The 17,024-nt window shown below is 56.6% G+C and overlaps 2 protein-coding genes across 10 annotated transcripts in view; one reads left to right on the top strand and one right to left on the bottom strand.

Annotated features, from left to right (window-relative positions):
* IMPDH1 (inosine monophosphate dehydrogenase 1) overlaps nucleotides 1-7,334 on the top strand; it is a 68,212-nt gene extending 60,878 nt beyond the window's left edge. For 3 of the 6 annotated variants that reach the window (XM_079992586.1, XM_079992587.1, XM_079992590.1), the window contains exons 14-16: nucleotides 459-542; nucleotides 4,716-4,732; nucleotides 6,313-7,334. In XM_079992586.1, coding sequence (XP_079848712.1) covers nucleotides 459-542; nucleotides 4,716-4,732; nucleotides 6,313-6,413 — 202 coding nt within the window. In that variant the 3' untranslated portion in view covers nucleotides 6,414-7,334. The remainder of the gene's footprint in view (nucleotides 1-458; nucleotides 543-4,715; nucleotides 4,733-6,312) is intronic. The other 3 variants (XM_079992588.1, XM_079992589.1, XM_079992591.1) reach the window with 1 other exon arrangement.
* A 3-nt stretch (nucleotides 7,335-7,337) lies between these two features.
* On the bottom strand, nucleotides 7,338-16,774 carry LOC307225187 (transmembrane protein 53-A-like). 4 transcript variants are annotated; one of them, XM_079993035.1, is made up of 4 exons: nucleotides 16,421-16,774; nucleotides 12,420-12,589; nucleotides 9,307-9,903; nucleotides 7,338-8,387 (listed from the first exon to the last, which is right to left on the bottom strand). In XM_079993035.1, exons 3-4 carry the CDS (start codon nucleotides 9,842-9,844, stop codon nucleotides 8,011-8,013), a joined length of 915 nt encoding a protein of 304 aa, XP_079849161.1. In that variant the 5' UTR covers nucleotides 9,845-9,903; nucleotides 12,420-12,589; nucleotides 16,421-16,774; the 3' UTR covers nucleotides 7,338-8,010. The 4 variants fall into 4 exon arrangements, with proteins under 4 accessions (XP_079849161.1, XP_079849162.1, XP_079849163.1 ...); XM_079993036.1 differs by having other exon boundaries at nucleotides 12,447-12,589; XM_079993037.1 differs by lacking the exon at nucleotides 16,421-16,774 and adding an exon at nucleotides 13,753-13,841.
* Between the last annotated feature and the right edge of the window lie 250 nt (nucleotides 16,775-17,024).

The following is a 17,024-nucleotide window of genomic DNA, read 5'->3' as shown; positions in this document are numbered from 1 at the left end:
TTCGGGTACCCTGGCTTGAAGGGAAAGCGAGCAAGAGGCGAGCATGACAGCTGCTTCTAAAACGATGGAGGCCTTTCTCTGCGCAAAGCGTGGCGGAACTGTGGAACTCCCTGCCACTGGAGGAAAGGGTGATGGATGGCTTCTAGCCAGGTTGCCTCTGCCCTGCCTCCGTGGTTAAAGACGGGGTGGTTTAGCTGTCAGGGTTTGACCGGGTGGGTCCAGGGAGTGACTGTGGCTTCCTGTTGGTGGGGGAAGTGCCGCCCAATGGTTAGAGCTGTTGGACAGTAGAAGACGGACTGAGCTGGAGCGGTTTGGGGGGTGCGCAGCAGCCTCCTCTTCACTGGGGCTGGCCGGGGACACCGTCGTCACATCCTGAGCAGGGGTGGGGTGGACTAGATGCCCCCTGGAGACCCCCACCTTCCGCCTCAGACACTTAGCCGGCTGCATCTCCTTTGCAGGTCCATGATGTACTCCGGTGAACTGAAGTTTGAGAAGCGGACGATGTCGGCTCAGATCGAGGGGGGCGTCCACGGCCTGCACTCGTGAGTAACCCCCCCTTCTGCCCCCCTGAAAATCCATCGCCATCTGGGCCTCCCCCCCCCCTTTCTGCTTTCCCCGGTGCTGCCCTCGCCTCCGTTCCTGCTCTCAAACCTCCTTCCCGCCTGAGCACAGACCCCCCAAAGGACTCTCCCGCCCCCACCCCCCCCTTTTCAAGGGCTTGTCTAGGGAGAGAAGGGGGCCACCGCACTGCCTGCCCCTGGCTTCTTGGAGGGCGGCCTCGGAGAGAGAGGCAGCTGCTCCCCCAGCTTCTCGGAAGGTGGGTGTTCATTTTTTAAGGGGGGGTTCATTTCCTCCCTCCAACCTCTTCCTGTGTTGCAGCGGGTTGGACTAGATGCCCTTCAGGTGTCCAGGGCCAAAGCCGTCTAGGGCTTTCAAGGTCAGGGCCCCCCCCCCCCCACTGGGAGCCGATGAAAATCCATTATGTGGTCCCAACTATATAGTGGTCCCTTGGTTCTCAAACAGCTTGGTAGTCAAACTTGGACCCCGAACGCTGCAAACCCAGAAGTCAGTGTTCCGATTTGCGAACGTTTTTCGGAAGCTGAACGTGCTCCGTTTTGAGTCCCGCGCTGAGGTCTGTCTGTTTTTGCTCTTTATTTTGCGTTTTTGTTTCAGCGGTTTTTTCGTTTTGTTTTTGCGACTGTGTGGAACCCAGTTCAGGTACTGACTGCAGTACATTGTTTATTGCTTTCATTTTAATTATTATTATTATTATTATTATTATTATTTATACCCCGCCCTCCCCAGCCAAGACTGGACTCAGGGCGGCTAACACCAAATATAAAAACAATTGATTGAACCACAGCTTAAAAAACAAGATTAAAATACAACATTAAAACATTAAAATGCAGCCTCATTTCAGTGCAAAAATCAAGGCTAGTTACAACCATGGATTTGAGCGGGAGAGCTCTAACGAGGCTGCTACTCCCGTCGCCATCTTGGAAGGGAAGTCAATGGATCAATGGTCTTGTTAGATAGTAAAATTCATGTTAAATTGCTGTTTTGGGGGTTGTTTTTAAAAGTCTGAAACGGATTAATCCATTTTGCATTGCTTTCTATGGGAAAGCGCGCCTCACTTTTGGATCCCTTTGCTTTTGGAACTGACTTCCGGAACGGATTAAGTTTGAGAACCAAGGGACCACTGTATTGTAGAGCTGGAATGGATCCCAAGGGTCTTCTGGTCGAAGAAGCGCAGGGGGCCATCCTGCGGCCGTTTGAGCCAGGCTCCACCACCCATCTAGGCAGGCCCAGAGACTGAGAACCCAAGGAGGGCACCCTTTTCTCCCTGGGCAAGCAGGATCCGAGCCCAAGAGCCCTTTTCCCCTTCAGTTTCCAGCAACTGGGGCATAGGAGCAGGGCTGCCTCTCATCCGTATATGGATTTGTCCAATAGTTTAATGCCATCGCGGTCTCCTGTGGCAGGGAGTTCCGCAGGTCGGCTCTGCAGTGTGCGAACGGTTTTCTATGATCTGCCCTGAACCTTCCTACAAGATCAGAGACAGGTTGGTTCCTTGGAGGTGTGGGGGTCCCCCAGGATCAAACTCTGCCATAGCTGTCAACTCTTCCCTTTTCTTGCAAGGAATCCTATTCGGAATAAGGGAATTTCCCTTTAAAAAAGGGGAAAGTTGACAGCTATGAACTCTGCCTGCACAGGACAGTTGATCTGGAGCGAATCGGGGGCCAAGGCCAACCCCATCTTCCAACCCCCCACCCACTCCCACTGCAGTGATGACAGAAGGCATCTTTTGGGGGGGGTCTCAGGCTAGGAAAGTGAGGCACCCGCTTGCTTCATGGGGTTTAGCGTGAGGGTGGCGGTTACTCACAGACCCCCAAAGTAGCCTTTTTCCTGGCGGTTCCTGGAACCAGCTGCATAGCTGGGTCCCTCAATCACGGAAGGACCCCCCCCCCCTGACCCCCCCAAAAAGACCTGCTCTGTGTCTTTTTCTCTGCAAGTGTTTTCTTGCTGCTGTGCTATTCGCCCCGCAAACCCAAGAAGGCTGGGCCAGTTTAATATGGGCGGTGACTGAGCTGGGAATTTGGGGGGGGGGCACCTCCCAAGTCTGTTTTTTTTAATGGGGTGAAATTCGCAGAGCCCTGGACGCATTGGCTTCCTGGTTTGGGACTCCTCAGGTTTCTAGTCCTGGTGAGAAATTTGGGGGCCAACCGAGGCCAGAATCACGGGGGAAGTGGTGGCCGACCTTCCCTCTGCCCCCTGGACCCCCCCCCCAGTTCCCCAGCCCCCCCATCCCTCTCTTCTTCCAGTCCCACGGACTTTGCCAGCAACCGTGTGGGAAAGCACATTTCCTTCCTGCGCAAGACAGAACAAAGAGAGTCGTGCAACGTATCATCCCCGAAAACGAGGCGGCTTTTTCATGAATCTGGCTGGCAGACAGCTCTTTTTTTCGAGGGTGGGCTGGGGGTCATTTTCCTGGGCCCTTCCGTTGGTGGCCCCCTCGTCAGAGAGAGGCAAAGGTCCGAACCCGACTTGGAGTGGGGCAGCCTCACGGATACCAGCCCCACTCCTGGCGTATCCCGGGCCGGGCACCCCACGCTCCATGCTCTCTAAAGTGCGGCACGGCCACATCTTATGCGAGAGGTTCAGTTTCTAGGGTTCCATGTGTACCCCAAAATTGCAGGGTGGGGGGGAGAGAGAGAGAGAAAATCCCCCGCACTCCCAGAGCCCACACGCCAAGGGCTCTTTGCCAGGCAAGCAAGGCGGGCAGCTGAAAAGCTCTTTTTGTGCCAAATCAGAAAGAGCTTTTGCACGCTCTGCCGTGCTTTGGGGGCAAGATCCACCGGGCGGCCAGCTCTGGGAGGCCAGGGGCGTTCGTGCGAGTCTCTGCGGGGATTTCTGTGGCTCTGGGTTCGAGTTCCCGCGAGCGCCCCAGAGCCGGCGTGTTGAGCGGGCCGTGCCCTCACCCCCCAATCAAGGCAGAGAGCTTAAAAGCTCTTCAGGTGCTGGGAAAACCTCGAGCGAACCTGGTGCCCCCCGAAAAAAGAGCTTTTTCACTCTCTGCTATGCTTGGATTTCACGTGCGCAATTTCAGCCTGCCGGCCTTGAACCGTGCGCGGATGAAGCAGCGCATGTTCATGTTAAATGCACATTGGATGGGGTGGGAGAGCTTTGGCCCCTCGTTTCCCAGGGTGCAGTTCTACGTATTCCTTGGGTGCCTCTTCCCCTGCAGGGTTTGGGGGGCATGTGGGGGGGTTGTCAGGGAAAGGGGGCAATGTCCAGCACTTCAACCTTTGCAGCAGATTCCTGTAACCTGGATGGTTTGGATTCCCGACTCAGAAGATCAGAAGAGCCCGCAGGATCATGCCCGTGGCCCCTTTACTCTCGCAAAATTGGGTGCCTGCTTGGGCAGGGGGGGGCCTGGGGACGTAGCAAAACGTTAGAAACCCCCAGGCTTCCCTCGCCTTCCCTTCCACTGAAACCCCCCCCCAAAAAAAAAAATTCGGCTTTCCATTTTGATCTGAAATCAAAGGCTTCTGAAAGACGAGGCTGGATCAGGCCCCAGAGGGCCCATCTAGTCCAGCCTCCTAACCAGGTGCCCCTTGTGGGTAGCAAGCAAGCAGGATTCGAACACAAGAGCCATGGTCTCCCCTCCTCGTTTCCCAGAGCAGCCGGCATTCAGGAACATCGCTGCCTCCGACACGGGAGACAAGAGCCTGGCCGGGGGCCATTGATTTTGTCTCATCCTCTTTTTAAGCCGCCGTGGCTTGTCGCCACTGTCCTGTGGCAGTGAGTTCCGCAGTTCACCTTCGCACTGTTCCAGCTTTGGAATTCTGGGATTCCAGCCAAGACCACGTCTCCCTCTTAGGGGGTGTTGGCTGGCAGGGGGTGGCCTCCTGGGCCCCTGCCCCCCTGTTCTCGGCCGCGTCCCCTTTGCGTGTGGGTCGGAAGGCGAGGGTCCAAAGCTTTGCTAGGGCCATAGAGGGGCCTGGGAGCTCTTGCCTAGTGCTAGCTTGGGAGCGGGACCCCCGGCAGACGCTGGGGGGCGGTGACGGGCAGCTGGGGGGCTCCAGGCTTGGTGGCGGCAGCTCTGCTGGTGTTCTTGGGGAGGGGACTGCACGCTTGTGTGTGTCCTGGGCAGGAACACGTTGACCTTGTGACCTTCTCTCTCTCTCCTGCCCACGCCCATGGCCGCCTTCCTGTAGTTTTACGTTTCTGCCATGTAAGTAACTGGGGCGGGGAGTTCCGCAGGTCCATCCCCACCCCGCCTGTCTTGGAATGTGGGTCAGCTGCTGCATTCTCCCCCTCCGCTCTCCCCCTGGCACTTCTGGGGGGATAGTTACAGCCGTGGGCCGGGAGGGGGGGGGACGACACGCATCCCCTCTCAACACCCCCACCTCCCCCACTGCTTTTGCAAGCTTCCCCCCCCCTGCTCTCCCCACACCAACCCTCCCCCCCCCCCCAAAAAAAATGGTGGATCTGCAATGAGCGTTGTGAGGCTGCTCCCCCCAGACCCAGAAAAGCTTCCTTCTCTCTTGGAGCCCCTCACCCCCCCCCCGGACCTCTCTGGGCTGCGGGGGATCGGGGATCGGGGCCCTTGGACAGAGTCCGTGGGGCAGGAAGGAGGATTCCTTTCTGCTTCTCTCCACTGGGGCAGTTGCCCTGACCTGAGTCCCACCTTTGGCCAACAACGTGGTCCGAGGATCCTGCCCTGGCCAGACCCCCACGGTCAAGCTCAGGCAATCCTGAGCAGAGGTGGGGGGGGGGGTCGTCCCTGCCACGGATGCTTCAGCTGAGACTCCTGCGTCGCAGGGGGTTGAACTACATGGCCTCCGGGGGTCCCTGCCAACCCTGCAGTGCTACATCGCTATGGCGAGAACGACTAAATTCCCCACTTTGCAGGGAGCATGAATGTGTAAAGCAAGACCTGGGAGTGGGGTCTGCTTTTAGGGCAAGGGGGACCAGGATGGGCACCCTCTGCCCGCCAGCCTTGCCCTCTGCCCCAGAGGTGCTTTGACGACCCACAGGAAGGTGCACTGCTGCACCTGCTGGCTCCCCAAAGGTCTGTGGGGGGCACAGGTGCTTTCCTGGTCACATGTGCCGCGCGGAGGCCTCGGCTGCCCCCTGGCGCCGCTTGGTGGCAAAGAGGGGCACAGCTGAGCCCATGGGGGTGGGAGATCAGGGTGGGGAAAGGGGGGAGTTCCAGTGCCCGGCCGTTGGCACCCGTCTTCAGCTGGGGGTTCCCTTCCGCACTCCCCACAGCTGCTCTGTGGCCCCGTGGCATCTGGGGCTCCGAGGTTTCCGGCCCCCTTGCCTGCCTGGCTCCCAAGCATCCCCCCCCCACCCTCACCGCATGGCCTGGCTTCCTCCTCCCTCCTCCTCTCACGCACCTTTCATGCCTTGCTGCCTCCCCAGAGTCTATGAGTGATCCTCCGTTTGGCCGCTTGGGGGGGGGGGGTCCACTTCCAGTGGGGTGGAGGGGCTTTTGGGGGAGGGAGGGGTCTTCAGGAGAACAAGCAGACTCTGCCGGTCTCCATGTTCCCTCTGGGGGTCCTTCTCCCCTGCCCCACCTCGAGGGGAGAGCAACCCTGGCGTGGGATGTGGGGCGACTCTGGCTCAGAAGTCATGCTCTCCAAGCGACCCCTGGTTTGGGGTTGGGCAGAATCTGGATGCCCGAGCGCTGCCGCCCTGTCCTGCAGGGGGCGTCAGAGAGAACGGGGCCTGCCTTGCAGCGGGTTGGGATAGATGACCGCAGGGCCCCCTTCCGACGCTACTGATTCCTCCTTTCCCCTCCCTCCCCAGTTACGAGAAGCGGCTGTACTGAGGACGGATTCCGGAGCAGCGGCGCCCAGCGAGCGGCCCCCACCGTCCCGGCTCCCGTCGCCCGCTGCCGGCGCACCTGAAGGGGTGGGCTCACCCGGCCGCCCCCACCCCTCCAGCCTCTCGGGCCACGCTGACAGGCAAAGACTTGCACTACGAACCACCTGGCTGGCGCCAGAGCCGTGTGCCACCCTCCTCTCTCTCTGTCTTGTTCTGTCCATCTCTCTCTCTCTTTCTGCCCCAGCGCTGGAGAGGGGGAGACTGACTCTCCCCCCCCCCTACACGGGCAGGACCTGCTGGCAGCCTCACGGATCTCTGCCGGAAGTCTCGAGGGGGGGGCGGCACAGCCCCTCCATGCCCGCCCCCCCCCACAGTTGGGGGGAGGAGGGGACTAGTGGCCAGGCCCCCTCTTGTGGGAGCCAGGATCCTGGGACCAGGCGCCTCCCCCAAACCCCACCCCAAACGGGGCCCCCCAAATTCCCAGAGCCTGTTGGGGCTGAGGGGGTGCCCCCCTTCCTCTCTCTGCAGGGTGCCGTAGCCCCCACCCCAGCCAGGCTTGCTGGGGCACCCGCTTTCCCGACTGATGTTAATTTGGGGGGGGGGCAGAAATGGGGAGAGCCAGGGAAACGTCCCCAGGGGACTCTGCACCCCATCTCATCTCAGGACCCTCAGGAAGTTTGTGCAGTCGGGGGGGCAGCTGCACTTGGGGGGGCACTGAGGCAGTTGGTTTGGGGGTCACAGCCTCCCCCTTAAAGCCGATGGGGCCGCATCCTGCCCCATTTGGGTCTCATTCATGCCAAGCAACAGGGGCAGCAGACCCTCGCCCTCCTCTTGGCCGCTGGGGGTGGGGGTGGGGCAGCTGCTGCTGCTGGCCAGAGCCCGGCTGGGTCTTGGGGGCTCCTTCAGAGTTGCCCCCCTCCCTCCCCCCTCGCCTCAAGGCTGTAACTCTTGCGCATGTTCAAGGTCTCCTCTTGTGTCACTGTGTATTATTAAAGAATAATAAAAGCTACGGAGCGTCGTTTAATGGTCTGGTGTGAGGAACGCAAGGAAAACCTCGCTGGATGCGGCCCAAGGAGCCTCTGAGTAGCCCACTCCACACAGTGGTCAGCCTGGGGGGGCGGAGCCCACCATCGGATCCGAGCACAAGAGCAACGCCCCCTTCCCATAATTTCCAGCATTCAGAAGCCATCCAGGTTGGCAGCCGTCCTGGCTTCCTGCAGCGGCAAGTTCCGCAGATCCTTCTCCTCCATGGATCGGTCCAAGCCCCCCTTTCAGAAGCCATCCAGGGTGGGGGTTGAGATGCAGGGCAGATTTATTTTTTTGGAGGTGGAGACTTCACGTTGCCCACTTCCCCCCATTGCAGTCCCAGCGTCCCAGTCTCCGCGGCTGGCAGGGCGGGGGGAACAGCCTTGCTGCCTGCCCTCCTTCTGCTGGTGGCAGTTCAGCTCCATGCCACCCATCCATGGCACCTACTTCTTGGGCACTTCCATTGCAACAGGCTGCAGCGCTCAAAGAGAGTTTTTTTTGGGGGGGGAGGGTTGCTCCATTGAGACCCCCAAGTCCAGCCACCCTCCTGGTTTTAGCCTCCTGGAGCGGCTCTGGCAAACGGGCCTTTCGCCCCCATGCCCACTGCAGGGATGGCAGCGGCGATGTCTTCCTCTTCTGGTTCCTTCTCCCGCGCTAAAGTTTCGCCTGGAGTCCGGAGGCGGGCAGGAGGCTCAGCTGCTGCAGGAAAGAGCCCAGGGCCCGGGCGTATTCCTGGGGGTAGAGGCGCAGGTGTTGCGCGTGGCGAGAGACTGGCCACTCCTGCACCTGGACGCGGAGACCCAGCGCCCGCCAGGCGCCCAGCAGCTGCTGCATGGTGCAGGCGTCGCTCAGCGGGTCGTTGTGGCAGAAGAAGACCAGCACGGGGCAGCGGAGGGGCGGGTGGTGGAAGGCGCCCAGGGCAGCCTCGTAGTGTGCCACGGTGCACGGGCGGAAGAGGCGGAAGTAGAGCAGGGCGCCTCCGCGGAGGAGAGGCCGGACGGCCGCCGAGGAGCTGGTCATCCTGGCCACGCCTGAGGGGGGGGGGAGAAAGAAGGCAGCTCAAGCACCCCAGGTTTTTTGGGGGTAGGAGACAGAGATGCGGAAAGGAATAATAATAATAATAATAGCCCGCCCATCTGACTGGGTCTCCCCAGCCACTCTGGGCGGCTTCCAGGTAAAGGTAAAGGGACCCCTGACCATTAGGTCCAGTCGTGGCCGACTCTGGGGTTGCGGCGCTCATCTCGCTTTACCGGCCAAGGGAGCTGGCGTACAGCTTCCAGGTCATGTGGCCAGCATGACTAAGCCGCTTCTGGCGAACCAGAGCAGCGCATGGAAAGGCCATTTACCTTCCTGCCGGAGCGGGACCTATTTGTCTACTTGCACTTTGACGTGCTTTCGAACTGCTAGGTTGGCAGGAGCAGGGACCGAGAAACAGGAGCTCACCCCATCGCGGGGATTCGAACCGCTGACCTTCTGATTGGCAAGTCCTACGCTCTGTGGTTTAACTGCGTCCCTTGTCGGGCAGCTTCCAACCAAATATCAAAAACAATACAGCGTCAGACATTAAAAACTTCCCTAAACAGGGCCGCCTTCAGGTCTTTTAAAAGTGAAAGAGTTGTTTATTGCCTTGTCATCTGGTGGGAGGGTGTTGCACAGGGCAGGCGCCACCACCAAGAAGGCCCTCTGCCTGCTTCTCTGTAACCTCACTTCTCGCAGGGAGGGAACTGCCAGAAGGCCTCGGCGCTGGACCTCAGCGTCCATGTAGAACGATGGGGGTGGAGAACGGACTTCTGGAACAGATTAAGTTTGAGGACCAAGGTGCCACTGTATTCTGAATTCTGCGCTTTGATGTTTCGAATGTCGGCTGCGAGCCGCTTTGGGCACGGCCCGTGGTGAGCCAACCGGTCCCGCCAGCCCCTTCCTCCCCACCCCAGGAGCCCCTCTGCTCACCCTGAGCCATATTCTCCAGGCTCCCTGCGACAAGGCTGTCGTAGACGCAGCCGCGAATGCGCTCTCCGATGCCGGCGTGCCGCTCGGGGGATCTGGCGAGGTGCACCATCATCTGGGCAAAGGTGTACCCTCCGATGGAGAAGGCATGGATGAGGAGGGGCTGGGTGCCCAGGGCCTTGCCCTCTCCCAGGAGCCCCAGGAGCTGCTCCGCGTACGCCAGGCCCCACCGCGGCCACAGGAAGTGTCCCAGGCTGCTCTCGGCCACCAGCACAGCCCAGCCGCGGCCCAGGTAGAGGGAGAGGTACTTGGCCAGGGCACCGGGCCGGGCACCAAACCAGGGCAGCAGCAGGACAAGGGGCTGCGAGTCAGCAAAGGTGCCCGCAGGCCGGTATAGGCAGACTGTGCGCGAGATGGGCGTCACAGCCGTGCCAGGCGGCAGGGAGGCATGGCCCGCTTCCGGGCTGCCCGCGGGTGGGTCCTCCACCAAGGCGTCTTCGGGGCTGACGGCTGGAGGGGCCTCGGTTTCGGTGGGAGGCATCACAGGTGCCGCTCCTGCAAGGTCTGCCGCCTGCACTTCACCTGGGAGGACAGGCAGCCCTGGAAAATGTCAAAGGACCAGAAGGAACATTTTATCATATGTGGTGGGAATGTAAAAAAGTAAAGAACTTCTGGGAAATGATATATAATGAGATGAAAAAGATGTTGAAATACACATTTTTTAAAAAAAACCAGAAGCATTTTTACTTGGTATTGTAGGTCAGGACATTAATAGGCAAGATGTTAAATTGTTTTTATATGCAACAACTGCGGCAAGAGTATTGTTAGCCCAGAAATGGAAACAAGAAGAAATTCTGACGAAAGAAAAATGGCAGACGAAATTAATGGACTATGCAGAATTGGACAAAATGACAGGAAGGATTTGAAACCTGTGGGACCAGAGATTCACAGAAGATTGTGAGAAGTATATGAATTATTTGAAGAGCAACTGTAATCAACAAATTACGCTAGCAGGACTACAAGAAGTTTTGTAAGGCGAAATATACGAAGTACTACTTCTTACAAAGTAGAAAAAGATGGAGATATTGGTTATGAGTTTGAAATGTAATAGGGAAGATAAGAAATGCATACTGAGAGATTAGACTGGAAAATTTTCAGACAGGATTGATGGAAGTCAAAAATTTGAATAAGATGTATGTTTAATTATTGCTATTATTTATGTATGCGACGACAGCAGCGCGGATACTACTGGCCCAGAGATGGAAAGAAGATAAAGTCCCGACCAGAAACAATCACGAACATGATGGTCTATGCCAAAATGGCGAAAATGACCAGGAAAATAAGAAACCAGGAAGAGAGGAACTTTGGCAGGATTTGAGTGATGCTTGAAATGTACTAAAAACTAAGGTAAAAATGGATTATTTAAGAAAAATAGAGAAAATATGTGAGGCAGTTGAAAAAGATTGAAAATGGAAACCAGGGAATCCTAAACGCTGCTGCTGATGTCTAATGTTTGGATTTAAATGTGTAGTGTAAAACTGAATAAAAAAGATTTTTATTTTTTATTTAAAAAAGGTAAATGTCAAAGGAGCACATGAGAAGATTTTTGGACAATGTTTATATCATTGTTGTCTGCCACTAGGGGCAACATCTTGGACCCGCCCCCATGTTTTTATTGTAATTATCTGTAAGAATAGAAGAGCCTAAGGAGAGCCTGTGCTGGATCAGGCCCTTGTCCCACCTAGTCCAGCTTCTCCTTCTCATAGGCGCTGAATGGTTGCCTGTGGGAAACCTGCAATCAGGATTCGAACTCAAGATACCTCTCCCTCCAGGGGTCTCCTGCTGCCTCCGATCTCATGGGCCTCTTCTCCTCCATGAACTGGTCTAAACCTCTTTTAAAGCCATCCAAGTTGGTGGCCATCACTCCTCCTGTGGGAGGGAGTTCCACAGTTTAACCAGGTCCTTCATTTGATCTGTCCTGCATCTTCCAACCTTCAGCTTCATCCGATGTCTCTAAGTCCCAGGCTAGGACCTGGGAGAGACCAGGGTTCAAGTCCCCACTCAAGCACAAAGCCAGTCCCTGCCTCTCAGCCTGGCCTGCCACACAGGGGGGTGTGGAGATTAAATGATGAGGGTGCGGAATCATGGATATAAATGCAATGCAATAATATATGATTCTGCCTGTATTTGACCAGATAGATAGATAGATAGTGATAGTGATAGTGATAGTGACAGTGGTAGATAGATAGATAGATAGATAGATAGATAGATAGATAGATAGATAGATAGATGACAGTGATAGATGATAGTGATAGATAGATGATAGATGATGATGATAGATATAGATAGATAGATAGATAGATAGATAGATAGATAGATGATAGATAGAGAGAGAGATGATAGAGATAATAGATAGATAGATGATAGTGATAGATGATAGATAGATAGACAGACAGACAGACAGACAGATTAGAGAGAGAGAGAGATGCTTCAGGCTGTTTTATGAGGAACACAATTCCGATAGGCAACAAACAAGAAATCCATTCCTAGAAGAAGCAAGAGAGCTGGCAAAGGAAACTCCAGAGGCAAGAAGAGGATTGGGAAAGGGCTCAGCTCAAAGATTATCTGGGTGGTTCTCTGGAACTGCAGGAAGTGCGCAACTGCAGGGGGAGGGATGGGGAAGAGAGGCCCCCTAGGGGAACTTCCTGGGGGGACAGGACACTCCGCCCCCCCCACCTGATCCTGATCCGCTGCGTTTCCATGGGAACAGGGACCGGGACTAACCCCCCTCCCTGCCCCCTGCCTGAACTTAATGCTCTAAATCTCTCCAGAAAGCAGGAGGTGGCAAAGTGCCAAGAGGAGCAGAGAGGCAGAGAATAGCCCCCCCATCTCCCTGGGCCCCATGAGGCACCCCCTGCATCTTCCCCCCCCCTGCATCTCCCCCCCCCCCTGCATCACAGGGCACCCCCAATTCTGCTTACCCCCCATGCACACACAGGAGAGGGGGCGAGGAGCTTTAATCTGCAACCAAAGTTCGGTTGATTAATTAGACTAATTAACCAATTGATTGAAGCATGCAGCCCTAAATAGAAACCTTGTGCTTTTTCCTCCCCTACCAGCATTCGCAAGCTCTAATTGCTCACTCCTCCTTGAAGGGCTGCCCTCTTTATCACTCCCTAGGAAAGGATCTCGCCGCCCCGTTTGGGTGGAAGCGCATTCCGGAGAAGATCACTTCGTATGTCCGGTTGTCCTTGCACATTTCTCCAAAAAATTAAGGCAGCGTGAACTGGAAAAAGAAGAAATACACGGATCATCCAGGCAAGGCACTCATAGAATTGTAGAGTTGAAGGGAACCCCAGGGGCCATCTAGTCTGCCCCCTGCGATGCAGGGATCTCAACTGAATAAGCGCTGGTAGATGTGGCCTCTGCTGAAAAAGCTCTGAGGAAGGAGAGTTGGCCACCTTCTCAGGGAGCCTGTTCCACTCAGAATGTTCTTCCTGATAATAATAATAATGATAATGATAATGATAATAATTTTATTTATATCCCAGCCAAAGCCGGGCTCAGAGCGGCTAACAACAATAAAAGTAACACAGCATTCTAAAATCAATTCATTTTAAAATCAATTCAGAATCAAATTAATGGCAACCATTGGGTTAGATTTCTATGAAGATTACAGAAGGAGAGAGGGGGTCAGTCTGTGCCCTGGCCAAAGGCCTGGTGGAACAGCTCTGTCTTGCAGGCCCTGCGGACAGATGTCAAGTCCCACAGGGCCCTAGTCTCTTGGGACAGAGCGTTCCACCAGATCGGGGCCACGGCCGAAAAAGCCCTGGCTCTGGTTGAGGCCAGCCTAACCTCCCTGTGGCCAGGGACCTCCAAGATGTTCTTGTTTGAAGACCATAAGGTCCTCCGTGGGACATACCAGGAGAAGGGGTCCCATGGGTACGAGGGTCCTAGGCCGTATAGGGTTTCTATAAACCTCAGGAAGAACATTATGAGTCATGACACACGAAGTATGTCATGACAATCTGATTGACATGCTAAGAAGCAGCCAGTTTCAAATTGGGTTAAGCACCTGTGGGACGCGTTTATCTCTCTGGGCGCAAAGTCCACGGCAAGAATGAGGAAGGGAAGATCTGAGGGGCGGCCGCTGTATACACCAAAGAGGAGAGTCCAGAGAGTCCAATGAGCCAGAAATCCCCAGGAGGAGGGCAGAGCAGCCTTCTGGATCAGGCCAAATCTAGCCCAGAATCCTGTTCTCACAACGGTTGGCCTGGCCAAAACCAGCTAGCAGGATCGGAACACAAGACCCCTCTCCTCTTCTGCAATTGCTGCCTCCAACCGGGAAGCCGTTGTGGCTGATAGGCCCCTCCTCCTCCGTGAATTTGTCTGATCCTCTTTAAAAGCCATCCAAGTTGGTGACCAACCCTGCCCCCCCCCCCCGCCTACCTCACATGGTTGTCCCAAGGGCAATCCACCACAACAGAGCACTTTGTACACCAAGAAGCAGCCACAGCCGCTCCCTGGGCTGGCAAGAGCAAAGCAGACTGGATCAAGGCACGCAGAGTCTGGGTCACAGAGGAGTTTCCCGGTCACTATGGAGACCCCCTGGCACTGTGCCCCCTCCCTCTCCAGACCTGGAGGTGCCAGGAACTGGCGCCTGTCTGAGCCAAAGAGCTGCTCAGGGGGAAGCAAGAATGGGGGGGGGGGGAGCTATTGGCCACAGATGAGCCCAGGATCACTCTGGCCTGGCATCAGTTGGCACCCTTTCACACATTCCATTTCTTTTCCTTTCATGAGATTTATACATCACTGGATTGTGTAAGAACCTCTAGGAAGGATGCAAAAAGATAACGAGGAGAAAGGCACATGGTTAAACTACTTACACAGCTTTAAATTGGTATCGCCTCTTAAGCTTCTGGGTCAGGCTTGCCGAAACAGGAATGTTTTTTAGCAGGTGCCCAAAAAAGTACAGTGGTACCTCGGTTTACAAACTTAATCCAATCCGGAAGTCCATTCTTAAACCAAAATCATTCTTCAACCGAGGCGTGCTTTTCCTAATGAGGCCTCCCGCCACCGGTGCCCTTCCACTGTTCGGATTCCAAGGTAAAGTTCTCAAACCAAGACACTATCCGGTTTTGCGGAGTTTGTAAACCGAATCATTCTTAAACCAGACTGTTCTTAAACCGAGGTACCACTGTACTGTGATAGATTCTGCCTGATATCAATAGGCAGGGAGTTCCAAAGGAACGGGTCTCATTTGGCCCCTGCAGTAGTGCCAATTCCTCCAATCGGAGCAGCCAAGTGGGCACAGCTGGGGCAAGGTGATCTCGTAAGTAAACGAGAGTTGAGGGCTTTCTGTACTAGCAGCTTGAACTTGGCCCAGAGGCAAACTGGCAACCGCTGCAGATCTCTGAGCGCCTGTGCTTGAGACTCTGACTTTCGTGAGTTCAATCCCCACGTTGGGCAAAAGATTCCTGCTCTGCAGGGTTGGCCTAAATCAGGCTTCCTCAGCCTCGGGCCTCCAGATGTTTTGGGCCTACAACTCCCATGATCCCTAGCTAGCAGGACTAGTGGTCAGGGATGCTGGGAACTGTAGTGTCAAAACATCTGGAGGGCTGAGGTTGAGGAAGCCTTGTCCCTTCCAACTCTACAAGTCCATTATTCTACGCTGACAAGGTCTTGCTCTTGTCAGCAATCACGCTGCAGCATTCTGCGAGGACTGCAGCTTTCAGATCGAGAACCTTGCCGTTTTGACTGCCGCCTGTCCTTCTAAGAAGGGGGTTTGCTGTGGATTTGCTGGTGGAATGTGTGCTACAATGGCCTTCAGATAACTCGTATTTTCTCTCCCCTAAATGAAGCTCCTGAAGCTATCATTCCACTGTTTATCGATTCCGGAGGAACAGAGCCGTTCTCCTCCTCCTCCTCCTCTCTCCAATGTCTACACGCTTCGTATCAGCAGCGCATAAGCCCAGCTCAGGTCCCAAAGGTGACCTCTGCTATTTTTAAGTAGGATAGTTCCTGCAGATGCTTTGCTCTGAGACCATCCTTCAGTTCTTCAAATTACAGTACAAGAAAGGAGATTCTGCCTCAAGAATCTCCTGATGGCGAGAGCTGCTCGCCAGTGGAGCAGTCTCTCCCTCAGAAGGTGGTGGGCTCTCCCTGGAGGTTTTAAAGCAAAGGTCAGGTGTCCATCTGTCCAGGATCCTTTAGCTGTGCTTCCTGCACTGCATAGGGTTAGACTAGATGACTCTTGAGGTTCCCTTCCAACTGCAGTTCTGTGGTCCCCAGATAGCGCATGCCAGGCCAGCAACCCCCCCCTCCCCAATTAAGTACAACCAATTTGCACCGCTAGGTAAGCACAGCCAGCCCCACCTCCTCCACCCCAACACACACCTGAGATCCGCAGGTAGGGCTCCTCTGGGGGGGGGGGGAGGAGGCTTGAGCTCTGAGCTTCCTCTCTGCAAAAACAGTGGGGGAGCGGGAGGCGGCAGACTGTTGCAGTGACACGGAGCCAGCCCCCTGCCCCCATCGCGCCCCTCTCCATACAGCTGGGCCTTCCTTTCCCTCTCTCTGGGCCGCTCAATCATTCCTCCAGGAGCCTCTGCACCGCGTTCCCCCCCCCCAAAAAAAATATCTCCCTTAAGCTCCCCCCTCCGAGAAGCTCTAGGGAAACTGGGTGCACCCAAGAGGCGGCTATGGGTCAGTGAAGTCAGTCTGGGGGTACTGGGGAGAGGAGGGTATTTGAGGTCCCCCAAGTGGGGCCGTCTTCCCCCCAGGTAGAAGCAGCCCTGGGTGGAAGGAGCCGCGCTCGCCTGCTTTTACGCAAGGCGCGCCCTGGCGGAGAGCGGCCGGCCACCTCCGCGGAGCCACCTGAGCATCGGTGACCCACTTTCCGCGTGGCCCTGCAGCGCTGGCCGGGCTCCTGCCCCCCACCCCGCCCCAAATACGAGCCCCTCCGCCCCTGCCGGGGATGGCGCTGCAACCGGCCGAGCGCATCTGTTCTCTGGCTCCGGGAGGGGAACTCGGAGCAGAGCTTGCGGGGCTTCTCTGCCAGGGATGCAGAGGAGTTGGACTAGATGACCCCTGGGACCCCGTCCAACTCGACAATTCTTACCACCTCACATCCGCATGCCTCCCGGGGGTGCGGCTGTCCCGCTGGTCCTGCCTGGGGAGGGTTGAGCGAGGTGCCCGGCTCAGCGCCGTCTCCTCGGCGCGCACCTTCCTTCGCCCGGCTCCAGGGCGCCCCTGAGCGCGTGCAGAGTGCCTTGCAAGGAGCAGCGGGTCTCGAGCCAACGGGGAGCGAGACTCGGAAGAGGGGAGGCAACCCCCCTGCCCCTGGGGAAGGAGGGAATCTTCGGACGGGCCGCGCGTCTTTGGAGAGGGGGCGCAATGCGCGGAGAGGAGAAGCGGAGCGCCGCGCAGGGATTCCGGCGCCGACCCCTTGCCTTCCCCGGCCGCCTCGGACTCACCGCCGCCTCCGGCCCGGAGCTCCGCTCGCCTCGCCCTGCCGAGCGGCCGCCTCCTCGCCTCGGTCCGGCTGGGCTCCGTGCGCCTCCGAAATAGGCTCGGGCAGCAGCCTGGGCAGCTTCCGCCTCGCCGCGGGGCGTCCCCCCCCCTCCGACCTCGGTTCGGCCACAGACCGAAATTCAACCGGTGCAGCGGCCGCCGCCTCTTCCCCTTTTTCTTGGCGCGGGAGCTGCTAGCGGGCAGGCAGCCAG

The sequence above is a fragment of the Podarcis cretensis genome (assembly GCF_951804945.1).
Source record: "Podarcis cretensis genome assembly, chromosome: 10".
In the NCBI taxonomy this organism is placed as follows: Eukaryota; Metazoa; Chordata; class Lepidosauria; order Squamata; family Lacertidae; genus Podarcis; species Podarcis cretensis.
Note: the sequence above shows the minus strand (reverse complement) of the source record. Positions and strands in the feature narration are given on the sequence as shown.